Consider the following 26,183-nt stretch of genomic DNA (forward strand, 5'->3'; position numbering starts at 1 on the left):
CATATTAATTGACATACAACGATCCTAAGCTAAAGATAAAAAATTCGAAAACAACTTTCATTTTTATAAGAGCAAAAAGTACATAAAAGTAAAAAAATAATGTTAAAATTCAGTATGCTTTTTTGTATTTGCTGATTCAAAAAAGAAAAATAAAATAATGACTGAATTTTACTCCTAGGAGTCCAAACTAACGATCCAAATCGGTGTTCGGCTGTTTTAGAAAATAACATTTTTTGATGACCTTAAGTTCTTAACAGAGCTCTTAAAATGTTATCAAAGTTTTCCACCCTACGTTTGGTATAACAAATTATTACTAAATCCGTTTTTATTGGATCCTCTGGTCACACTTCTGAAGACAAAAACAACGACAAACACAATAACATCTAATGTGCAAAACAATAGAATTTTTATCAGTATAAATAATGAGGGCGCAACCTGCGTAATTGAAACCATGCCAGTTTAGTGTAATTGAGCACAATTAAACATTACAGACATTCTGGAAAACCCTCTAAGAGGTAGTGACGTCATTTGTAAAAACAAAACGAAGACTGCGCAGAAAAACAAGGGAAATCTGTTAGGCAAGGTCCGTTGAAAAAGGGGCGGGGGGAGTTATAGAAACTGATCCCCCAGATTTCACTTTTACCACAATTAAAACTGATTAAAAATCGAAGCACAGAGTTCAAAGTATTTAGTTCACAATGACTCGCGATGAGAAGTTGCCGCTTAAACAGGCGGAGGTCTCCATACAAAGGTTTCAGGATACGGCGGTAAATCGTATATTGAAACTCCACAAATAGTTCCAGAACTAATAAACCTTATTAAAAAAACAGGTTCCCCACCATCTGAGCCTTTTAAAAAACCATCGCAGCAATATAGAAAAAAGTCTGGCACTCGGCGACTGGCAAAAAATAAAAAAAGAGGAACTCAATGCTTTGAGGGTAATCAAACAGATCAAGAACCTCCTTCTGGAAATGGATGGACTGCGCGAAAAAATAGGTGAGGAGGACCTGGAACGCTTTGATGATCTAATGAAACCAGGAAGAGAAAAAGCTTTTGATGGCATGAGGGAGTTTGCAGGTGAGTTTATGGAATACTCTGGAAAGCTCTAGGTTTGTTTTAATATTTTCGAGATTTTTAGAGCTTCAACTTAAATCACCCACCTCTACCTTGAGTTCCCAGTGTGACGAGGACCAGGACAATCAACCACAGGAGGTGGACATAACAAATTTACCTGCCCACCGGCACATGCCACAACTGCAACTAAATTTTCAGCTGGAAGAACACCAGTTGGCCCAACGACAAGCCTGTCTGGATCAGATGGAGAACCTGCAAAGGGAGATCTATGATCTGCATGGGATGTTCCACGGCATGCGGCAGCTGACTGCTGAGCAATCAGTGGCGGTGGAAAAGATCGCGGACAATGCGGAGGAAGCTTTGGAAAATGTCCAGCAAGGCGAGTTGAATCTTCGCCGAGCTCTCACCTACAAAAAGGCCATGTACCCCGTGGTGGGAGCTCTCCTGGGCACCTGTGTGGGTGGACCCATCGGCCTGGTGGCCGGTATCAAAGCGGGAGGCCTGGCAGCAGTTGGTTGTGGCATCCTCGGCTTCACCGGTGGCTCTGTTCTCAAGGCCAATCCCAACGTAATGCATGGCAATATCGAGGAGGAGCAAGCGGAACCAGATAGTGAGTCCACCGAGAGACTGGAGCTCAAGGAGAAGCCGGAATGACCCGCCGGAGGAGGTGCCCGGTCCGCATCCACGGCTCTGGCCACCACGCACATCTGGTCGTCGAACACCCGGCGTTTGGAGGAGGCCACCAGTGGAGTGATCTGCAGTGTGCGCAGCTATTGTTCCGTTCAGTAGAGTTTTGACACCGATTTTAGTTTAATATTCCCCTAATTTGTGATTATTCATGTGCAGTAGATCATCTATACTTTATGTCTAGTCTAAGCGTTGGATATTTGTTGTTCACATGACACTGCAATTGTGTGTAGAATTTAAGGCTTCAAAACGCAATAATAACTCGTAGCTTTAACAACTGAGAAACGTTTTGAGTGTTTTTTTTATAATCTTGTTAGTTCTTTAATATGCAATATAAACTCCTAGCTATAACATCTTTGTAGAAAATGCCTACAAAATCTCCTAAACTAAGCGAGGACTTACAAACTAAGATAAGATACCAGATGGGTAACCCTGCCCCTGATTTACAAGGGTACGTTGACCGTGGTCCAGGCCTGTTTGAAGTTCTTCTTTTGCGAGTGCTGCTTCTTCCTTAGACGCTTGGCAGTCTTCTTCTTCTTAAACCACGCAGGATAATTTCCAAACTGATCTTTGAGTGTCTTGCTGTTGAAAACGTGCTCGACGCCGGTGTTCTCATTTTTCACAGCGACTTTTTCGCCTTTTTCTAGACTCTCCTGGTGCTCATAGATTAACTCCTGTTCTTCCTTGGATTTGGCCTCCTGTGAAAAGATTTAAAAGGGTTAGAAAGGATTTATTTTTTGAATTATTGATAAGGGGAATGTTCTGTGTAAATTATAAAATCTGTACAAAGGAATGTAACGAGATACATATAGCAAAAAACGTACCCTCTTGAGTTCCTTGGAGGTCTTAATTTCGACCACATCGCTAATATCTTTCATGATCTCATTTCCATCGGCATCCAGGAGTCCCAGGGTTTTCTTTAGACGAATTAACTCTTTAGCTTCATACCGCGCCTTTTTTATCTTGTTCATTTCATCGCGGCGTTTGCGGGAGCGGTTATTTCTGCCCATTTTGCTTTTCGGATATTAAAATATACCCGGAAAAAGCAAATATAAAAGAAATTGCGTTGAACTTGTTAAAACGTAAACACGTGCGTTCTACAATATCGATGTTCAGTCGATACTATCACCTATTATTCGATACTACTCGGTCTGCTAGGGAGTATGACACCGCTAAGTAAACAGAGTGACCGTATAACATTTCTTGCTAGTAATTCCTACAAATGAAATACACTGCACGAAATTCCGAATTTGTATATAAAAAATAATTTCATTGTTTAGTATATATATTCATTTTTATTGTGTTGTGTTCCTTTTCGTTTTAGTTTTTTTTATTTACAGATGAAAATAGAGTTCAAAAAAGGTATTGTTTAACTTTTGATTTTTATGACTTTGTGTATCGCTAGTCTAAAAACCACAAATTAAGCTTTGTGGGTTTGACTCTCCCCTGTTTAACCATTCCCCTCTTTGTTTATTTACCCAGTAGTTCTCTTTCCCTCTCTCTGCTCTCAGAATGCAATATGATTTTTGTATACAAACAAAATCAGCTGCTGAAGAGAGGAAATGAGAGGCTTGCAAAAGCGAAATAATACAATAACTAAGAGGAGGAGAGTTAAAACGACAATGGGATACCCTTCTAAAAGTTTTATTCAAGCTGAAATAAAAAGCTTGAATTGCAAGTGTTAACATGCATCCTATAAAAATAAAAGGAAAAAGGTATTTAAAATCGATATTCTTGACCCCATTTTGTATGCAATGAAGTTTTTAATAATGGAAATACTAGTTTTATAAAAAATTTAATATGCTTTTCAGAAAACAATTAACTCGACTTGTATTATTGTCAGGGTAACTTTCAATTGGAAAAGGGTATCCGAAAATCCCTCTCTGCACATGCGCAGCAGCGGAAACCGAGGCGGAGAAGCAGATTCAGGGTAAGTGTGTCGGACTCAGCTGTAGACCCACCAATACAGCAGCAGCCACACCAATACAGCCTTAAAATAGAGACACAGATACTGGCAGCCAACTTTGTTGGCCAGTTTGTAAACCTTCTGCCTTCATTCGCTCGTCAGTCGTTGCCCGCAAACGTCACGGAGATCCTGTAGCGCTGCTTTCCGCACTTCTCACCCCCTCTCAGTTCTCAAAAACGGAAGCAATAAGCACAAAAAACAATAATCATAACAATTAAAAACATTTTGAAAACTGTGTGAAAATCCTTGCTGGTGCAAAACAGTGCAGAGAATTGAAATCAGAGAAGGGGAGATTCCGCCATCGATCGATCAATAAACTCCGGGCAGCAAGTAAGTGCAGTTTTAACCCCCAAAAAAAACTTAGGCGGAAGTCCTCCAAGGAAAGGACACTCACACGAATGTGTACACATTCTCAGATATATTTCTCAAACTTTTGCTGCAAGTCGATTTACATGTACACACATCTCAAGTGCAACCAAGCGATACATACACAAAAAAAAAGTGCACATAACAAAAAAGCAGGAAAAAAATTCTGATTGCACCTTCGCATCCAAAGAGTTCACACTTTTGCGACTGTGTGAGTTTTCCTTGGTTTCGGTCAGGCCGACTGTTCCCTCTCCACACAGTTTTCCCCCTTAACGTATTCGGCTGCAAATCGGCCGAGTTTCTCGTTAGGGGATTTCCATTCTGGGCATCTAATAGCCATAAATTTGACTTGCATCACGTTTTCAGCATTTGTAGCGATCGTTATCAGAGCCGTGCCACATCTCAGATCTGTGGCATTTCCCAGCTGAGGGCACTGCAAAAAATTGAGTGCCTTCCACTATTTCAATTTGAATTTGATAGGGGGAATCGAATGGATAAAAATCATTTTAGGCACTTTAAATGATTTTGTTTTTACCTATATGGATCTATGAACGTATATTTAAGGTCTCCTATTATTTTTTAAAGGGATGTTAATTTTTAGTTCAATTTAAGTTGTATTGTCTTTAATTTCTCTAAGTGTTCAGGCTCATTTAGCTGTTGCACTTTGCCCCACGATCGAGTTTTATTTTTTGCAAACATTTTGTCTGTGTTCATGGAGTGTCATCTGGCGATGGCAAGTGCAATGAATGTTTCGCTGATTAACATCTTAATTAGCCTTGCCATTATTTCCTCATCTACAACTGAGCATTTCAATGCCCGAAAAATCATTGGCTGCTTGCCAAAACAAACGCATTTGCCAAGATGTTGAGATTTCGACAAAGACAAACCGAAATAGGGAGCCTATTGGTAGAAGCCTTTGCTACTCCACAACCATATATGCAGGCCCGAAAACCTAAAACCCAAGTGAATCATGCGGCAAATGTGCAGAACAGGTCTTGCTGTTGCCATTGTCCATTGTCCATTTTTCGAGCTGAAGAGCCGCAGAGCCGAAGAGCCGAAGGTGCTGGATCGAAACGGAGGGGCCTAAACGAAGGGGCACTATGGTCCCGGATGATAAATCAAGTCTGGCCAGTTGTTTGTCTGCGGCAACGAAAGAAAAATTGAAAAACAAAAGCCACAGACAACAACATAAACAGCGAACAGCTGATGATGCTGCACTCAGCTCGCGAACTGCGACGAGTGTGTATCTGCCAGATATAGTAAGCTGGCTGGCCCGATCGCTGCCATAATTGGCCAAAAGGGTAACCGTAGTCACTGGGAGTCCAACTTTTGCACTGACGAAAAATTGAGACTAATACTACAGCCCAAAAAACAGCAGAATACCCTGAGTAATAGATTGTTTCTTATTTGTTTTCAGTTTATCTTTAAGTAATAAGATCAATGATGAAAAAAGATTTAATCGACCCATTTTGATGATTATTTCTCACTGTATCAGTGTCAATTCCTTTGTGAGCTATTTTTGAACTAGTCGCGGCCTTTTAAGGCAGTGACCACCTTTAAGTCGCTTTTCACTCGGCAAGCTGATCTGAGTAGGGAATGAAGGCAATTAAGTCATCGTTAGACGGCATTAGCGGGTTTAATTAGAACAGAGCGGTGCTCGCCGCAGCCAACTGACGCGGCAGTTTGTCACGGCAAGAGGGTCGTCTCAGCCCATCGGAATCGAAATGGAAACCCAGCTACCAGGTAGCTGGTGGCTAATCCCAAAATGGCACGCATTGCGGACGGACTCCCTACGGGACCGATAATGCCGGACTATAATTAGAAAGTTAGTCAGGCGACTTGCCGTAACTGTAATTACGCATGTGTATCCGAAAGATACCCAAACAAAAGGCGAAACAATGTTCACTTGATGTTCTTGTCTTGGTTTTGGGTTACTGTTTGGGTTCCTGGCAGGTCCTGATTTACGGCAGCGAAGAAAGTGAAACTCGGTGTGGGAAAAACCTGTTTGCCATTTACTCAGGCTACCACAAACAAAATAAAAAAAAAAACAGAAAAAAATAAACAAAGCCAAAGACAAAGACCAGAGTCAAGTTCAAGTTTTATAGTGACGCCGAGTTATGTAAGTATTTTTCCTCCGAGGTTCTTGACTGCGCATCAAAATGTCAAAAATTATGTCATAATTGTAAAAGAAACGCAGCTGCAGTTATGCTCATAGGGGAGGAATTTCGGACGGGCAGGGCTCACGGGGTGGTGGTACCAGGTGGTAGGACGTAGGCCCAGTAACTGCACACTGCGCAGTTCCTCCCAAATCCCTTCCCCCTTCCTTTGGGGTTGCTGACGTGTTCATTTTCCACTGGCGCTGATTTGCAGCTACGGGCCTTTCATCGATTTTCGTTTTAACCGCGTATGATGGGATTTCGATGGGGTCCCTTCTAAACTAGGCACCCTCCATGCCCCAAAAATAGCAAAGGTGACCCCCAAAAATGATGCGGAACGAGAGGCTGCGAAAAAGTTTTTCGGGGCCTACATTTTCACAAACGCGGAAGTCGTTACTTTGTATATGTATATATTAACCAAGCATACATATAGACACATAATTGCAGCGAGAGAGTGAGCCACAACATTCGATAGGGCCTGCGAAGGTTGCTAGGTAATCATCGGGGAAAATGGAAATGCCCTCGACTGCGCAGGTCAAACAATTTGTTTGTAAACAAAATGCGCCTGAGAGGAGAGAGGAGAGAGAAGACCCTTTCTGCACTGAAAGTAGGGGAAAGCCAGTAACAGTTACAGTAACCAAACTATTTAAAGCCCAGCGGGGGGCGTCTGCAAGGGGAGGGGGCGGTCGATTTATATTTGCCCATAAATCTTCCTTTTAATTGGCGTCGCTCGAACCAAATTGCGGCGCTTAAATTGAGGCACTTTGAGTGCTATATTTATGCCCGACGGCTATGGAAACTTCTTCCACAATGGTGTCAAAAATTAATTTGATTATGAAGCAAGGGTGTTTAACAAGGGGTAAATAAGGAGACAAAAGGGTATGCGGAGTAAAAAAGTCAGCAATTGGAATAAGAATATAATATGCAGAACATATTCTCAGTATTTTAACCAATCCGATCCTATGATCTGTTTTAGGCTTTATTGCGAACCTTTTCATAAAATAAACTTTCTTTAAATTACAAATTAATTTATTGCCTACTTTTGGGCTCCAATTATCCTGTTTTCAATTTGGTAGTTCATTAAAATATTTATGGAATTAATAAAGTTCAGTTACCTAGTTTAAATTCTATAGTTTTTTTCAGTATTTTTATAGAGGAGGTTAAGCTCTCTTTCCCCGTGCAATCTGAATTTTACAAACGTGCTAAAAGCATGATTGTGTCATTACGACTTAAAGTTGCATTTAAGTCTAGTCACTGTTGAGTCGCCAGTTTTGCGACTGATGTAATCCAGCAGAAGGGCGCCTAAATCGATTGACTGCCGGAATATTAGATTGATTGATTGTTTACTGTAGATTGGGGCCGCAGACGGCGTTGACCCAGTATTCTATATGCGGCAGCTGGACGTAGCACTGATACTGATAAACAAAGTGATAAAAAATGTGCGTCGTGCCCAGCGGATTTGCCTAAGAAGAGACACACGGAATGAACACAACTGCGTCTCACGTACTAATTGAAATTACGCGTTATAAAACATCAATTTGTATATGTGCGAATACAAAAAAAAGCTCATCTAAATGCCATTAATATGTACAGCCAAAGTGCAGCGAGGTGCGCGAACTTGAAATTATATATAAGCGGTGACAGCGAACCTGCAATCCCACATTTATCATCGATCGTTTGATAAGCAGCCACCACACAATGAACCTCGAATTACGGAGGTATAGGTACAGTGGGACCTAACAAGTGCCTCTTTGTTCGAGTGGGATGTGTGTGTCGCTGTGACATCAAAGAATCACTTGCGTCATTTTATAGGGAGCTTTACTGGGGGTCTTTTTGGGCTTTGTAGATACGGCTAAAAAAAAATAATAATCTACGAATTAAAAAGCAGAACTCAGAATATGTGTGTTAAATTTTATTTGTCTAGTAACAATCACATGTTTGTATTTCAAACAAACAAACTCAGATAAAAACATTGACCCACTTTAAGATAGAAATACGAAACAATATGATTATTGCAAATAATTATTATCCATGGTACTGCGTACGACCATTTCAAACATTGCAAACCAACCATTATGTACCCTAAGTAACTCATGATCATATTGCTCTGCCGCATATGGTATCCATTACAATGCACCTAAAATTCCACTTGCTGCAACTGAAAAGCATTTCATATTCATGGCAGCCAGCATAGCATTTCCACAAATGTTTGCCTATCCACAATGAAAACATAAAACGAATAAAATGTTGCCTCACTCGATGTCGCATTTAGCGTCTGCCGATGCGTTGGCGTTTGTCATTTGCTTTATGCTATAGCGATTCAATGCTCTAAACTGCGCAGTATCTTGAAGCCATGCTTATAGAGGGGGTTATACAGAGTGGGGTGGGTCCGATCCAGCGGAGTTTGTGCGCAATAACCCAGAAAGAAATGCTCGGAACAGTTGAGTTCACTTGGGTTTGGCCATGGTTCACTCCACTCCCTTTGATGCTGGCCGCTTTCCTTGGAGTTTCGTGTAAACGACAGCGTTTTGTTGCAATCATTTGGAGACACAAGATGTGGCAGCTAGCATAAACATTGCCCGATTAGATAAAGCACCCGAGACCCACCATTTCTCTCTGGCTGGGTATGTTTATTTGAGTTTAGAGTGCCGCCGGGCGCAAATAGTTTTCTATTTTGTTTTCTATTTCGTTGGCGTCTTCCCGATGACGCCAATATTGTTTACCTCTACGCAAAAGTGGGGGAATTTGTTTTCTTCAGCATGTTTTTTTTTTACTTTTTTTTTTGAACATAAACAAAACGCGTGCAGACTGAGATTAATTATAAAAACTTTGGGTTGGCCAATGTGGGGAGAGATCACAAGATTTTGTGTACGTATAGTGGCCATAAACACACATAAATTTTCCCTATATATTTGGACATATATACCTGGCTATATCCGGCGATCTTTTTGCCGCTCTTCCGCACCTGTGTGCGCTTTGCAGCTTTGCAGTTGTGGTCAGCCGTGAGCCACTTTCCTCTCTGCAAAAGCTACAACTTGTCGCTGTCAGCTGTTGCATGATAAAATTTCTAAAAATATATAGAAAACGCCAATGGCTAAGCAACCTTGAACCTGGCCGAGAGGTTGTGCTTTTGCCAGAAATATGTATCAAAACATGCACTGGTGTGTCGCTGGCCATTATTATCTAAAACGAAACGAAATTATTTAATGGGTGGCGAACGAGAACCACTTTTGGGTGTTCAAAAGAAGCGGTCTTAGATAATTAAAAAAAGCACAAATTGAATAATTCCATAAACAGTTTGAAAAGCAGTAAAGAGAAAATAATAAATAAATAAATATAAAAACACTTATTATACTAAAAAAAAAAGGTGAACTTCAAAATAAAATCCAGTAGCTACGAGAATGTGAAAGTAATCATTCACGACTTGTCCTATATACATAAGTATAGTATCTACAAAGCAATTGCCGAGCCAACACATAAAAATTATTGTAAATGCGGCCATTAGCTTTATCTTATATAGTACTTTATATCTGAACGAGCAGTAGCCGACACTTGCTTATTACTCGAATTGATTTCAAATTGCATAATGCGATGATTGGCAAACAGCAGCGAAATTAAGTCAAAACTTATTTGGATGCGTGAGGGTTCTCTGTTCGGCTGAGAATGACAGTTTGCAAATAGTTCCCAGCGTTTCATTAGCATTTTTATGCGTTCCGAATGTCCGACAACTTATTGCTTGGCTGCCTCTGCCTCAGCCGTGACTCGGCATTAAAATCTGAAATTATTAAGCAGAGAAACTGTAGTTCAGCATGAACTTTGGAGCTGCCAGCTGCCAACTACTTTGCCAATGCGAGTACCCCACACCCATGCACTTGAAGAATGTTTTCCCCCTTTTGTTGGAATATTACAAGTAAACAAAAATATTCCTTATGTTTTAATCAAGTAGTAATTTAATTTACTAGTCTTGATAAAGTGGTAACGATTAGAAGAAAAACATAAACACGTATTACTCATATCGGAAAGGGCGAAGGGAGGGTAGCGAAATAATAATAACAAGATTGTTATTTTTTCTAACGAAATTCATACCGAGCGAGTTTCTCTTTCTGTATTTAGTGTTTGTTCAATATTTAACCTTAACCACATAGGTTAAATAGGATAAATAGTTAAGAAAAATAGTTTGGGATAAGATATACTATCTTAAAAGTGTACAAACTTACACTTTTTTGTATAGATCCGTATTTTATTGTATTAAAACTAATTTAAAAATTAAACATTTTTCTTGAAGTGTACCTAGCGTTTTCCACCACCCCCCTCGCAGGCAGCTTAGTCACTCGGGCGGCCCGTGACCAGTTGGCAGCGAAGAGCCACTTGGTCTGGCGGCTATAGAAAAGTATCTAACAGATACAGTTGTTGGGGCACTGTGGGCAGGAAGGGGGCGGCGGTGGGGGCGGGAGCGGGAAAGTGTGTCAATGCGCAAACGTCAGAGCAGCTGATCGGAGAGCGAAAACGTTAGTAATAGTATTCAAAGAGAGCGCGAGAGCCGCGATCGCTTTGTTGGTAAACAAAAAATCACGAACAACACGTATGATCGAGCTCTCTTTTTTTTAGCGCTGCCCAGCTGGTTGGAGCATAATTTTGGCGCTGGCTTTTGTTGACGGCTGCGATCGGGGCTTTTTGCGTTTTAAAAAAATACATAATTATGGGCTTAGATACGCTCGCGAGCGTGTGGCTCTCCGCGGTTTAGTTCTCGCTCTCTTTTCAAAACTGAAATACTGAGATACTTTCCAGCCTTTACAGCGATCGCTGCTGCTGGCATTCGCCATTGATATTTGAAAGAAGACACAACAGCAGCAGCACCGTAAATCGAGTGCAGCAGAAGAAAAGTGAAAATCCCCCAAGAAGATATTAGGTAAATAAACAAGAGTGTGAACAAGTGTGAACTCGGCGAGAAACGCGCCCAAAAAAATAATAGAGTAAGAACTGCAGCGGACAAACAATAGAACACACTCAAAGATACAGGTACGCACACACTCGCTTCGGATTCAGATACAGGTACTCGCAGATACAAATAGCGCTCGCAGTGTAGCTTTTGTTCTTGCGACCGCTTTTGAAATTCAAATGCGCTTCCGTCGCTTCAGTTGGCAATCGAGTGTCGACTAGGCTGTACCGTCTGCAGTGGCATCCGCATCCAAGTCCGAATATCCGTTTCTCTACCCGTTTTTGTGGCTGTGTATCTCTTGAATTTACGTGATTTTAGTGAATTTTACTTGTGTTTTCTTTGCAATCTTCTCCACATCCATAAGGTGAGCATCATCCATCAGTAGACACATTTGTTTCCAATTCTGTGTGTTCCAATTAGTGTATATAATTGGCAGAAGTTCAGCCACTGCCAAGGCCTCCACTGACGTCATTTGGCTGGCTTGCATAATTCCGCATTATGCCATAAAGGGAGAATTCTATACCCACCACTTCGCACTCGAGTGTTTTTTGTTATCCCAAAAGAACAAAAAAAAAAACAACAGAAAAAGTAACAAACGAAAACACGAAATTCCTTCAAAACAAAGGAACTTTTGCACTTTGACTGGGGCAGAGCTTAAAGCTAATCAGATACGATTTGACTGATATGAATATATGCCCACATATAGATACCAGTCCGTATATGTTCTGTATATAGATTGGCTATTGGTTAGTACTTAACCAGAAAGCTTTAGATATGGTTCTTTGTTTGAAACACTTGTGGTGGTGTAAATAAATTCGGGAGAGATGTTTGGACTTTATAGTCCAGATATTCCAGTTCTGTGGGAGCCCCCTTTTGCTCCATAAATCTCTGCTTTGTACTCCCCGATCGCTGGAGCTGTCGGCTCAACTAAATTAGTTCAAGTTCATTAGCCCAGCCCCATTTGAAAGCCCCCTCCTGCCCCCATTCTCACTAACTATCCGCACTATCTGGAACTAACTATATGGTACAATCAATTGAACAAAGCCCGAACTTTCGACCGGCGGCTCGTTTGCTGCACACGCCAGACTCTGCGCTGTTCAGTCGGACCTAGACTATATAGTAAACAATAGTATACAAATAGAAATTATTAGCATAGTTGACGCTGTCTGGCGAATGCGTCTGGGGTGCGGCTTATCGGCCCCAAATGAGTTGGCGAATTCTATGTTGTTATTCCGCGCCGATAAAGAGCCAAACTTATTCCATCGGTGAGCTGGTTTGTTGACTCGATAGCGAGCGTTGCCAAAACATTGTGTGGATAACGATTTCCTCAATACACCCGTCTAGTCTTATATAATCAATTAGCGATCAAGGTCGATGACAAAGGAAAACAAACAAACAAACCAAAAATCTGAGCTAAAATAAACGCGATGATATGGTATCTAGCGATGCAACCTGACTAGAATGTATAATGTAGAGCAGAGCACATATTGAATTGGCACATTCCAAGGTCGCGTTTATTTGGCTGCAGATGTGACAAAAGTGAAATTGCAGCTCGGGCAGAGTAGGCTTTGTATCTCGGGTCCATGACCAACCGTTCCTTCGGGTTATCAAGGGTGCTGTAAGCTGTCGGCCATAAAAGTAAGCCCCCGATCGGTGTCCCCCCTACGTGTTTATTTTTAAAATGCCTGCACGGACCCGCAAACGCTGCAATCGCTGTTGTGCAATGAAAATTTATTTCGACTGCAAAATATTTCGCCTCTATTTCGGTGGGATGTGCAAACGTGTGTGCACTCTTCAATGTGCAAAAATATGGCAAGGCATTTTGAGGTCAAGCTGTCGAGGGGCTCTTCGCAAATGCTCACAATATTCCCATTCCAATCATAGATGCAGTCCTTAACTGCATCGCTGTGTTGGCTTCATTACCATCTCGGGGCAATTATCAGAATTTATTTCGGCTGGCCAAGTCAATGGCCCCCCATCAAATTTGATTGTCAAACTTTCGCTAACATTTCGACTCGGACTGCCTCATCAAACCCAATTTTCGTATGCTTTTGTGTTTTGTGTCTCTGCTGCAGGAGATTTCACTTTGCTAGTTTGTGACTTTTCACGTTTTTGTTTTGCGGTCAAATTGCAAATTGCCCCGGCAATTGTCTCTGCGAGTCCAGCTCCATTTCCACTGCTTTTCGCTTTGAGTTTTCCGTTTTCCGTGCGCAGTTTGATCGACAAAAATAAGCCACTCGGATGGCTGGCATCTTTATGACGAATGCGATAATCAGCTCCAAGAAATGCACAAGGAAAAGCGTTTTAGATTGAGTTCTGCATAATTTATGTTCGCTTTTCCCATTCGCTTTTCATTCGGGCATTAGAAAGTGCCATAAAACTATTTCTGTTTGCACTTTAATAGTTTCAGCCAGCAATACTCATATAAATAAACTTCTGCGCAGTTGAAATAGATATATTTCTTTGAGTGCACCGCCGATTTAGTTCAATTCATCTGCTCCAGAGATATATGCGGGTATAGTTCGAGCACACACTTTCCTATTGTCATGACGTGAGCCCGATTCAAATTGCATTTGTGCAGTATGCACACAGTATTCAGGCAAACCGCTCGGCGATTGTGTGTGCCATATATAATTGCCTCGATCATAAGCTCGGCGCATGCACACCGCTCGAGTTCGAAGGGAGAAGGAGGAGGGGGAGGGGAGCTATCAACTGGGAAACTTAATGGCCAGTGCAGCGATACTTTATGGCAGCGGTCCGTCTATTACACAGTTGTCAGCACAGTGCTACAGAGAGAAAAGATCTGATTAATGTAATCACACGTAATTGCCGCCTTTGGTTAATTTGCGTTGAGAAAATTTCACTTTCGCAATCGAATTCCGAACCCCATTTGCATTGATTTCGCTCGCGCTATATATTCAATAGCATCCAAGTGATGCAATAAACATTAATAGCTATTTTGGGTAGGAAACTTTTTTGTGTGTTTCGAGCTCACATTCGGATTCGCACATCCATTAAAATTAAGTAAAGTAACTGACTTCCAACCATAAGCAATTAAATTAATTGTTATGGAAAACAAGGATAGCTCCAATGACGCATATTAGATACACTAAAAAGTGCTTATTGTTTTCAAACTTAATTTCATTAATTTTAAAAACATGAATAGTCGGAAATTCTTTAAATATCTCAAATATTCCACCATTATTGTGTTGTGGAATTATTTGAAATATTCCCTGTTACCCAAGCACTCGATCAATGCACGCAAAAAATCCTCCTCGTCACTTAGCAGAGTATGGGAATTGCAATTAAATGAAATTAAGTAGCCGCCCCATTGAACCGCGTGCGCCCACGCAAACAAGCGGCTTACTGAAAAGAGGCGGTCTCCAGGGGGGTGGTGATTACGCAACGTGCACACAATTTGCTAAGCTCATTTCTCACATTCTTCCGCACTCTCTCTCTTTTTTCCGTTTCTGCAGCTTCTACGCTACGAAGAAAAAGAACAAGACAAGAAAACAGCGTACAAACAAGTAACAGAAACAAATACAAAAGAATTAAATAAAAGACTGAGCAACGTTCAAGCAAAAATCCAAGGAACAAAACCAACAGCAACATAAGCAATCTCCCACACACATTTGACTCTCTAACTGTGAAACTAGGCCCCTAGAAAAGGAAAATCCGAGTGGAAAAGCGTAACATTGATCTCAGCAACCGCAAAACAAAACAAGAAGCAATAACGAAAAGCCAGCGCCTTTTACCGCCGGATCAGCCGCATTAACCCCGTATAATGTTAAGCAGCCTCGCCTCGTATCTCTTTGGATCGCCAGCAACACCCGATTCCACCAACCAAGACGAAGCTCCCGCCCAGAACCCCAGCCACTCGACGAGTCCCGTTCCACCGAGCGATCCCTCGGCGGGCGATGTAATTGAGGTCACCTCGTCGACGCCCTCGGTAGCGGGCAACACTCGGGGGGCGGTGCGCGCCTCCAACGGCAAGCGGGGCAAGAACAGGCGCGGCAAGCAGCAGCGGATCCAGCAACAGCAGCACCAGCAGCAGCAGCAGCGGAAGCAGCCGGCCATCACCAAGTTGCTGACGCCCTCGGGCGAAACCATCGACGAGGACTTTGACGAGGACGAATGGTACATTGTCGAGAAGGAAGGTGAGTTGAATCACAAATCCGGGAAGTTTATTCAAGAATATATAGCTAATATCGTGGGTAATAAAAAAACTTATATATGTATATATATATAAACATATGGAAATATATTAATATATTCATATATACATATATTTATTTAAAAATATTTTTCACTTTTAAAACCTACTTATGGATTGTACACTTTAGCTAGTATAATTACACATTTTTAGAATATCAAAAATTTGTATTAAATTAAGCAATACTTACTCTATTCTCCATTCGTTTTCCAGAAGAGGAGGACGACTCCCTGCCGCGCAGCGACTCCGAGGAGGAGCTCTCCGTGGTGGAGGTGTCGCAGTCGCGTGGCGCCACCGCCAGCAGCGGCTCCTCGCCGTCGGGCTCCTCTGCCGCTGGCCATGGCCCAGCGGGCTCCAGCCGCCGGCGGCAGCACCTCAACTCGCATTCCCTGTACAGCGGTCCGCGGCCGCAGCAGCAGCGCAACTATCTGCAACGCTCGCGCGTCGCCCGACCGCTGAGCATCAGCACCCTCAGCCCGCCCAGAAGTGTGCCCGCCCTGGGATCGGCGGACCCTGACACCCTCAGCCAGTCGCTCTACGTGGCCTCGCCCAGCGGCAGCGATCAGGGTCTGGGTCAGGGTCTGGGTCAGGGTCAGGGTCAAGGTCACGGGCAGCAGGGTGCTAACGTGCTGATGGAGGAGTCCTGGTACGTAACACCGCCACCATGCTTCACCTCGATTGGGCCAATCAATATGGAAACATCACCATTTGAGAATCTATTGATTGAGCATCCAAGGTTGGTGATCTTTATAGTACACAATACGACTCCTCGACCCCCCACCCTACCTCCGATCCAAAAAAAAACACAACTTACAGCCAAATCGCACGCCAAATTATAGTTATCCCCCCTCGAATTTTGTAACTCGAATTAATTTGTGGTTTCTTTTTGCCTTGCAGCATGTCCGTCTATCGTAGTATTAGGTCCACCCAGGAGGGCACCGAAAGTTTTGTTAATCTTGATCTCGGGGTGTCGGCGGAGGTGCCGCAGGAGGATCCGGAGCCGGAGGCTGAGCCGCAGGACCAGCGCCAGGCTCTCCAGGAGCAGCGCTCCCCCAACGCTCGCTTCGATCGCCATGCGGCCGCCCAGCTGAAGCAGCAGTCGCTGGCTCGTCAGAGCCAGAAGGTAAGGATCGGGTATCTATATAATAATGGAAATATTTGGAGATGTGCGATCTGTTCGATGTTTTTATACCCTTGCAGAGCAAAAGGGTATTATAATTTCAGTCAGAAGTTTGCAACGCAGTGAAGGAGACACCTCAGACCCCATAAAGTATATATATTCTTGATCAGCATCACCATCTGAATCCAACTCCGTCTGTACGTCTGTCCGTCTGTCCGTCTGTCCGTCTGTCTGTCTGTCCGTCTGTCCTCCTGTCGGTTTCTATGTAAACTAGTCTCTCAGTTTTAAAGCTATCTGGCTGAAACTTTCCCAAAAGTTGTCTAGTTGTTGCACGCAGTATATAGGTCGGAACGAGCCGGATCGGCCGACTATATCGGATAGCTCCCATACGAGAGAATGAAATTAAAAATTCTTACTCCGTTGTTTTTGATCAGATCGACTTGATTCCTTCCAGATGGCGTTTTCTAACCACTATTGAATTTCGGATTAAATTTTATCAAAATCGGATAACTCTATCATATAGCTGCCATAGGAGAGATCAGAAAATATATATATAAATAATGGAAAAAAATTATAACGTCGTTGTTTTTAATCCCGCGAGCATGATTTTTGGAACATCAGGCTTTTCTAATACTCTTAAATCGAGAAAAAAATTTCATAAAAATCGGAGTAATATATCATATAGCTGCCATAGGAAAGATCGAAAAATCTATATAGAAATAACGGAAATAAAATTATTACCTCGATGTTTTTCATCAGACAATCATGATTTTTGGAATATAGAGTTTTCTTATGAGTCTTGAGTTACAAATTAAATTTTATCAAAATCGGACGACTATGTCATATAGCTGTCATATGAACAATATGGAAAATTAATAGAAAAATCGTCATAGATTAGATGCTGTTTAGCCTTTTTGTATTTTGTTAGACATATTTAATAACTGCAAGGGTATATAAGCTTCGGCCTGCCGAAGCTAGCTTCCTTTCTTGTTTATAATTAATTTAATTTAATTTGGGAATGCATAGGACAAACAGAAACCTCTATTGTTTTTCTTGATACATAATTTCATTTGCGAGTCTTTAAAAATAAAAAATATATTTGTTTTGAATCGCTTTGTTCCGAAGGTATACATCAGACTAAGGATCTTGAAACACACACACTTGAATAAGTTCAAACATTTTAAACTCTTATCTTAAATATAACATTTTTTTTATATTTAAAAGAACATTATCTACAGAAGAAATATCGTATGAGCGTTACCCTTTATTAAACAATCATCGAATAAATCGCGAAGAACTTCCACTTATAAATATTTCCAAAAATTATTTAACTGTTTGGTAAATTGATTAGCATTTAATCTATATAATTTTTGTATCTCCAGAGCAACAACAAGAAGCAGCACCAGCAGCTCTGCCGCAGTGCCATCAAGCGGGCCAACAAGGTGCGCGACTTCCAGGCCAAGGCCAACCGCCCGCGCCGCTCGGAGATGCAGCACTGCAAGCTGGTCAGCGGCGCTAACAACAACCGCAGCAAGTGCTGCTACTAGGCGCGCACCACCCGCACCACCCACCACCAACACCAACACCACCACCACCAACACGCCTCCCACGCCCAAAAGCGCTGAAGGAGGAGCATTACAATCATGGCAGGCGACGCGAGGGCAACGCGTTCCGATTTTAATTAGTATTTTAACTTAACCCCCAACAACAATGAAACGAGAAAACCCGCAACAAAAATGCCACAAAAATATCAAAATCTAGCAGCTACAAAACACATATGTTTAATTAATTAAAATTAACAATTAATTGTGTAGAAACGAAAAACAAAAACCACAAAAAAATTTAACTATCTGTGTAAATGCGTAGGTTTAACGTTTGCCGTTTCAATTTCAAAACTTATATGAAAAATACCAAAAAAAATGCAATAAAATTTTCAAAATGAATATGCAAAAAAACCCACAAGGAAAAAAACACACATGAAAAATGACAAAAAAACATGTATAAACATAAGCAACAGAAACGATTTTGTTAATGTAGCTAAGAAACCTATTTTATTTATTTAACAATCAACCACACACACACACACGATTACTTTATGGTATGTTTTGCAAAAAGTTTATGTTTATTTGCGTGAGCAATCTCTTGAATTTGATTTGTTTGAGTTTGTATGAATTTCTGTGTGTAAAGTGTATGCTTATCGACAAGTAGGATGTATTGTATTAATCCCCTGGCACCAGATAAAATGTTCTATTGTATGCCTGATTATGTTGGAAAAGCGCGTGCGTATGTATGAAACAAAAATGTGTGAAAAACGGGGACAAAAAAAAAGATAAAACATATATATAACAGACGGAAAAAAACCACAATAAAAAATGATTATGCTAAAACAAATGATTGCCTTTTTATGGGAGGATATGTTTATTACTTATGCCTTCACTTTTTTTGAAAAATGGGAATACAATTCGTTTACAAAATTTCAAAGATTTAAAAAATCTTTTTAAAGGAGGCACAATTTAACGATTTTTACCACTGAAACTTGTATCAATTATATATTTATTATTTAGCTATAAATAATTAAAATACTTACTGAATTAATCTCGAGAAATGTGGGTCAGTAATGGCGATCTAAGGAGCGTGTTGTTACGCTCGATGGACAAGGGCTGCCCTTGCTTGGACATGGATATGGATTTTAAGCCATTGTCCATAGAGAGGCAGTAATCCCAGGGTCAATTGGTCGGGAGGCGGATGAGCCTTTCACAACGCTTAAAGTGCCAAGTAACTAATTAGTGATTAGTATTTTAACGCAGACACGCTTGGCAAACGGTGGCAATTAAACGAGCCCAACCTGCAGACCCGCACTCGACAGTTAGGTGCCGTTGACCTTGGCCAAAAGGTAAGGGGTTATATAGCTCCTCTGACTCCTCTTTTCCTCCTTTCCTCCGACTTCCGCGATGCAAAGCGAGTCTAACGGCGAATCGCAACGAAAGTAAATCAGCAAATGGAATCATCTGAGGCTGGCTCTTCGAAATTCTTTCACAACCTGCAACAGATGGAGAGCCCTGAGAGCTACTGCCACTAGAATGCGGTTGGCTGGCTTTGCTCTTTTACAGATAGAGAAAAACCCTATAAAGTAGATATTTCTTAAAGTAAATACTTCTTTGGTAAAGCAACTGAACCTTTTACTCCAGACAATGAGTCAAATTCATGCCTCATAAGATATCTTCAAATGTGTTTATGATATGCAAAGAACATTTATGATCACAAAGGACATATACAAATATTATAAGTATTACTATACATCAGTATTTTTATAATTATTGAAAGTAACGATCATAAAGTACATTTTCCTCTGTGTAGCCCATTGGACGGCTGGATGTGTGGATGGATGGAGGAAACTTTATAAGATCCGCACTAACCGCGCTTGGCTTCACACCTGCTCGAATCGCGAAGAGCTGCAAGCCAGCGTCCGCAGAAGCTTTAAGCCTCGAAAATTCAACCGGCAACGGTACTCGGAACTCCGTTCGGACCATTATGTAAGATTAGGCAATCTGCGAACACACATCCACTTACATACTCGCCCAACTCCCCCACTTTGCGGCTGATTCTATTTGGCAAGTTGCACTTGAGTGATTTTTCGGGCTTCCAAAAAACGGAAAACCAACAAACCTTTGAACATTCGTGCAATATGTAAAGCGGCCCAAATGACGTAGCCAAGAAAACCCGACAAAGGCTGCCAACCAAAGATCGCGCAATATCAAAAACCATTATCGAAAGTGAGACAAAACCTCGACAAGAAAAAAAAAACAAAAAAGTGCCTACCGTTTTGCAGCATTTTGAGACCAACATCGGATCCGGATCGTCAACTTTTATGGCCAACGTCGCGAGGATTTGCTAAGCCCCCGAAATGGGCCAAGTTGTTCGGTGTCAGTTGGTCAAAGTGCGTGCCGAGCTGTGAACTGTGAACCGTGATTATCGGTTGTGGGTGTGAAGAAAAGCGCTTGGGGTAAACCAGAAAAAGTTGAGCGGGTCAGTGGTGAAACTACTGGAGGATTGTGAAAACCAGAAGGTGAAGAGACTTGAATCAAAGGAACATTACTGACAAGGTAAGAGGATGTTTAGGATCATTATTACAAGAAAAAAGGAGATAAAGGATCTTATGAGATTAAATAAAAAACCATCTTCTTGTTGTTATCCCCAGACTTGATAGATTTTTTTATAATAGAAATGATTCTTTATGGTAGATAAAGCTTTTCATAGAAGTAATGTCCTTAAAAAACTTTTTATCAATCCACAACCTTCACCAAAAATTTAGTGAATAAAAACTATCTACGGATTTAACCGGTTTAACCACCTACCTATAACGTTTTTGGAACCGTTAGGTGTCTGCAATTAATGCAGTTAAAGGAAAACGGCTCAAGGTCAGTTAAATGCGATTAACTATAATTATAAAAGCCAAGTGTAGGAGCAAAGGCAGAAGAACAACAGCAACAAGAGTGGCAAATAATGAAAGCCAAAAACCGAAACCAAAAACCCAAGAAGAAGAGGCGGCAACAACATCAACTATTGCATAACAAAGCAAAGCGAAAAAAAAACAAAAAACAATAAACAAACATGAAACGAACACCAACAAGAAGTTGAAGTAATTATAACAACAATTAAGCAAACGGCGTGCGTTTTTACAGCTAAGCGAAAAGGCAGCCAAGCATTTTGATGGGCGAGGGGTAATGCGTGGGGCGGTGCACATCATTCATTAAATTGTAATCCAAGTTTAAGCGCAGACTAAAGTCTGAGACGTCGGAGTTCTGCGTGGGCCATAATTAAACCATCGCAACGGGTGACAGTTTTATGGCTTTGACCTTAACGCCAGACGAACGGAGTTAGAAGATGATGTATCTGCAGTTGTCATTGTTCTGGCTATAACTTCCTAACGACATTGATAGTGGGGAGAACTAACAAGCCGAAGAGTTCAACGGAAGTTACATTATGTGTGTTTAATAGACAGAGATAAAATATCAAGATAAATCAGTTATTAAAATTCAAGAATGATTATTTAACCTAAACGATTTAATAGTAGTTCTTGATGATTTTCATAGCAGAATTATATTTAAATACCGTTTAAATTTATATGTTGTAGTATAATAATTAACGCACATGAGTAGATAAAAGCAAAAGATGGAAGCCATAGAATAATGGCCTCTATCTTTATGATCTGTAATAAATCAAGTTAAGGGCATCTTGTCTCCCTGTTCCGAGATCTTCTGCCCATGCACATTGGCCACAATTAATTTATGAAGCACAAACTTCCTTCCTGCCAGCACGCATTGGTGTAACCGGCGGCGGAGAACACTTGAGTGACCACTAGCAAGGTCAGCATCGCTTTGGCAGCACCAAGCATGACGATAATTATGATACCGATTCGCGATCCGATAGTATTGACTGATCCCCTATGGGACGACGTCTTTATCTTTGCAGCTGCCAGTCGCGAGACGAGCATGGAGATGAGCAGATTGCCCAAGAAGATGGGGCTCCTGAGGCCGGTTTTCCTCATCGTTCTGCTGATAGAAGTGCAGGTAAGGAACCTTTCACCTCCGACTGATTGCCCAACGAAGTGCATTGCTCAAGTGCCGGCCGATGGGAATCTAATCTACTTAACAGTTCTTAGCATGAACTTCCTGATTAGGCCACATGAACCGTGGCCGATCGCTGGTTGGCCAATAGCCAGCTAGCCCGTCTAACGGATATGCTCTGCTCTAATGCAGATTGCGTATCGACCGCGAGCGGAAGAAGCTTTGTCTGGCCAAAATTATGTGGCTTTGTTGCTGATGCAGCACTTTTACTGTTTCTCATTTGGCGGGCTCATAAAACCAAAGACTTGAGACACAAACTCGACCGAGTGATTTATGGCATTGCGTATACGCCCCACGCGCCCTACGCACTTTTGTAAACGCTTCTCTATTTTTTCGCAGCAGCCCATCAGCGGATTGGAGCAGAGCACGGACTACTCGGTGGTCAGCAAAACGGCAGGTGTGGCCACCACCACCTCTGCACCACCCACGTTGGTGCCACCACTGCGTATTTTCAAAGGACGCATTCAGACCACAACTCCTTCCTCGAGAACTTCTTCTGGCAGTCGTCCTTTGGCCGCAGGAGGTGAAGCTCAGCAGGAGCTGGTTGGCCTCTCCTCGAAATCGTATATTTCTGGACCCACTACACAACCCTCGAAGTTGTCCAAAAGAGCTGGACTAGCCGGACCCAAAAAAGTTCCCCAAAGATGTGCGCAATCGCAGCAGCAATGCTGTGGAACGCAACAAACTGCAACATGAAGTGGTGAGTTCAAAATTTAATTTTATGGAATATAGAAAAAAATTTTGTTGTTGTAATAGCCTGATCATGTACCGGATTCCTCTGGCTATATTCCCCACCGCATTGGTCCTCCTGTGCATTTGGATTATGGTTCCACGGGAGTGGATTCAAGTGGAGCTCCCACAGGAAGCGGAGGTTATCATGCGGCTCCCTATGAAAACAGCAAGTGGCAGGAGGAGTACTGGGATCAGGAATACGCAGGACATCAGCACCAACACAATGGAACCAGAGTTCAGCGTAAGAATTTCACACAATTTTATAATCTTCACACTTAATAAAGGGATGGTGTATTTCCTACTAGCAACTTCATTTTATTTAAAAGTTTAAAATACTTCCTTTAACTTTTCTAAACAGACATTGAAGCAGAATGTCAGGATGACTACATGAAAATTCGGATTGGTTTCAATGGCTCCTTTAGTGGTTTGCTTTACTCAGCTGGCTATGCTTATGATCCGGATTGCATGTACATAAATGGATCTGGTCGGGATTACTATGAATTCTACATACAACTAAATCGCTGTGGCACTTTGGGAAAGAATTCTTTGCAAGAAGAGAGTCGGAAAAATCCCACGGTGCGTATGATTAATATATGATACGAATGGAACTAAATGCATTGTAATATGTTTGTACTATAGAACTTTATGTGGAACACCGTAACAGTGCAGTATAACCCACTGATTGAGGAGGAGTACGATGAACACTTCAAGGTCACCTGCGAATATGGCTACGATTTCTGGAAGACCGTGACCTTTCCCTTTCTGGATGTAGAGTAAGCTTTTAATTTTTTCTTTAGATTCAGTAGTTAATAACTTATTTCCACCAGAGTGGCAACTGGGAATCCTGTGGTCTTCACCTTAAGTCCCCCCGAGTGTTATATGGAGATCCAGAATGGTTATGGCATCGGAGGTCCGAGAGTGACGGGTCCAGTGCGGGTGGGCGATCCCCTGACCTTGATCATCTACATGAGGAGCAAATATGGTAAATGGATTTAATCTCCGCATCACAACTGATCTATTAATGGCGTTCTTGCGATGCGTAGACGGCTTCGACATCGTGGTCAACGATTGCTATGCACACAATGGCGCCAACAAGCGGATACAGCTCATCGATCAGCACGGCTGTCCGGTGGATGACAAGCTCATCTCACGCTTCAGGGGCTCCTGGTCGGACTCCGGAGTGTACGAGACCCAGGTGTACGCCTACATGAAGACCTTCCGGTTCACTGGCTCCCCGGCGCTCTACATTGAGTGCGATGTGCGGATGTGTCATGGGCGGTGTCCAGTAAGTGATATATTTAATAAATCAGTTTTAAGCCCCTGCAAAATTCATTTCACAAGTTTACAATAGATTCCTTATAGGTTTGTTGGCCAAAAGTAAGTTATTTTATCCAAAAATATGAAAAACTGGTCCGAATATGAAAAATCGATTGGGGTTTACATTTAAAATCAATCAATTATTTTAAAATAAGCAAATAAAACTCATTAGTTTAGCTCTTTTAGTTTTCAAAATGACCTTTTTTTCGGCTGTAGCTTATTCTTTGCCCGACTGAAAGACAAATTACCGATAAAATATGTTTATTTTGCTAAAAATCTCATAAAATCACTAAAAATCCCATTTTTTGCAATATCTGAGGAAGTCCTCTTGCAAATATGGAATGACATACATCATTGAATTCTTAATAAAATTTTAAATCCGATAGCGTTCACACCTATAATTGTTGAAATTTTTCGCTAAAAATATGTTCCAACAAAACAGACTTATAAAAAAAATTCTACAACATTTAAGTTTCATTTATAGAAAACTGAGATGCTATTTAAATCTTGTTATTAACGATAAGAACTTAATTTTTACAGAGCCAACCGTGTCACTGGAGAAATCTGAAAGCGGTGACCAAGAGGGACACCTCAAATATGACGGCCACGAATCTTTCCATTCCTCCACTTTCCGCAGATGGCGAGGGTTTCACCACCGAGAATCCACCTGCAAATTCACTTTCCGAGAACGTGAATCTTTTCCAGTCGCTGCGAGTTCTGCAGGAAGGTGAAACCGATGGGGACGATGTATACGCCCATCGGCAGACTAAACCATTATCACGACACCAGACATGTCTAAAGACCTCCACGTTTTCGGCACTGACCGCTGGCTGTTCGGCGGCATTGTGTGTGCTCACTGTAACGCTATTCATCGCCTGTTCCAGACTAAAACGCCGGAAGGAATCCTCACTGTACGACTCCTATATAGCACACAAAGGTCAAATCGATTGATGATGCCCAAATTTTGGCTTTGTTCTGAGCACATTGTGTATATAGTTTATGGTCCACAACATTCTGTTTTAGTTAGAGTTAAGTTTGCTGTAGTCTTTTTTTAGGTTTTGCGTGCTAGTTTAAGTTTTGATTTTGCCAACAAAAATCGTGGGTGGAAAACCATGGTTTCAAAAATTATAAACATTTTAAATACTTCGTTTCATAATAAAGAAAAAAATGTAGAAGAGAAGTTAAAAAATGTATTTGTATTCTGAAGATTTTTTTTACTTCTACTGAACATTTACCAATTGTATTTTTTACACTAGTAATATTTTTACCTACGTGTATCCAAGTTCCGATTAAATCTGTAGCCAGCTTATAGGCTGCAGAAACATTTATTTACAAAATGCCTGATTGCTTTTGGGCTCTCCCCTTAAATTCACTTTAATGTGCCTAAGTTGAAAAGTGGGTAAGTCTGGCCTTTGGAGGCGAGTTGTTGAGTTACTGCTTATGCTGCTCCGAGTGGCAGGTATAAGGAAGTCGAAGGTGACTCGTGCCACCTGTAGCACTTCCTCATGCGACTGGCTGTGTCCTCAGCCATTGACACATTCACATTTGGTGTTTTGAGAGCTTGTCACCGATCCGCGGAGATTTATGTATTTTGACTGACTTTTTTTTTACGGTCGTGCACCTAGCCGCATGATTTTCGCTTGTTGCCGCTTCCAAGACGCTGGGGTTTGACACAAATTTTCGACTGCGGCGCGCCGCAAAACATTGCCCAAAGTGTTAATATGGTTGAGGACTTTTAATATTGCCCAACCGGCAGTGCAACTGCTGCATTAGCAGCATTCGGCGGCCACAGAAATACACTGCTAATTGTGCAATTTTCGATGGCCTGCTCATTTCGCCTCTATTATTGTTTTGGCAAACGCTCATCGTCTGTTCTTGGGTGTAAAAATTAACACGGAATCGGCCGGAGCCAACGGCTAATTAATTTATTTGACTGTGCGAAAACAAACAAAAGAATCCACACAGTAAACAATCTAAATGTTTATG

At 41.6% G+C, this 26,183-nt stretch overlaps 4 protein-coding genes across 8 annotated transcripts; 3 read left to right on the forward strand and 1 right to left on the reverse strand.

Moving 5' to 3' along the window:
- The first annotated feature begins 329 nt into the window (after positions 1-329).
- On the forward strand, positions 330-2,046 carry LOC108096351 (syntaxin-17). Its single transcript, XM_017197900.2, has 3 exons — positions 330-767; positions 831-1,077; positions 1,139-2,046. Exons 1-3 carry the CDS (start codon positions 699-701, stop codon positions 1,726-1,728), a joined length of 906 nt encoding a protein of 301 aa, XP_017053389.1. The 5' UTR covers positions 330-698; the 3' UTR covers positions 1,729-2,046.
- Positions 2,047-2,055: 9 nt separating this feature from the next.
- On the reverse strand, positions 2,056-2,884 carry LOC108096352 (protein LLP homolog). The gene is made up of 2 exons (XM_017197901.2): positions 2,586-2,884; positions 2,056-2,459 (listed from the first exon to the last, which is right to left on the reverse strand). Exons 1-2 carry the CDS (start codon positions 2,769-2,771, stop codon positions 2,205-2,207), a joined length of 441 nt encoding a protein of 146 aa, XP_017053390.1. The 5' UTR covers positions 2,772-2,884; the 3' UTR covers positions 2,056-2,204.
- Positions 2,885-3,806: 922 nt separating this feature from the next.
- Positions 3,807-18,911, forward strand: LOC108096333 (neurogenic protein mastermind). Of its 5 annotated transcripts, none has more exons than XM_017197869.2 (5): positions 3,807-4,057; positions 14,665-15,345; positions 15,615-16,137; positions 16,299-16,524; positions 17,904-18,911. In XM_017197869.2, exons 2-5 carry the CDS (start codon positions 14,973-14,975, stop codon positions 18,066-18,068), a joined length of 1,287 nt encoding a protein of 428 aa, XP_017053358.1. In that variant the 5' UTR covers positions 3,807-4,057; positions 14,665-14,972; the 3' UTR covers positions 18,069-18,911. The 5 variants fall into 5 exon arrangements, with proteins under 5 accessions (XP_017053358.1, XP_017053357.1, XP_017053361.1 ...); XM_017197868.1 differs by lacking the exon at positions 3,807-4,057 and adding an exon at positions 11,047-11,158; XM_017197872.1 differs by lacking the exon at positions 3,807-4,057 and adding an exon at positions 11,047-11,158 and having other exon boundaries at positions 15,615-16,047.
- A 1,061-nt stretch (positions 18,912-19,972) lies between these two features.
- LOC108096204 lies at positions 19,973-25,278 on the forward strand. The gene is given in 10 exon segments (XM_017197590.2): positions 19,973-20,624; positions 21,994-22,091; positions 22,488-22,772; positions 22,774-22,848; positions 22,905-23,121; positions 23,239-23,456; positions 23,520-23,653; positions 23,708-23,862; positions 23,924-24,165; positions 24,738-25,278. Coding segments are annotated over 9 exon segments (1,815 nt in total). The 5' UTR covers positions 19,973-20,624; positions 21,994-22,013; the 3' UTR covers positions 25,149-25,278.
- The last annotated feature ends 905 nt before the right edge of the window (positions 25,279-26,183 follow it).

Source organism: Drosophila ficusphila, unplaced genomic scaffold, assembly GCF_018152265.1.
Source record: "Drosophila ficusphila isolate 14025-0441.05 unplaced genomic scaffold, ASM1815226v1 contig_106, whole genome shotgun sequence".
In the NCBI taxonomy this organism is placed as follows: domain Eukaryota; kingdom Metazoa; phylum Arthropoda; class Insecta; order Diptera; family Drosophilidae; genus Drosophila; species Drosophila ficusphila.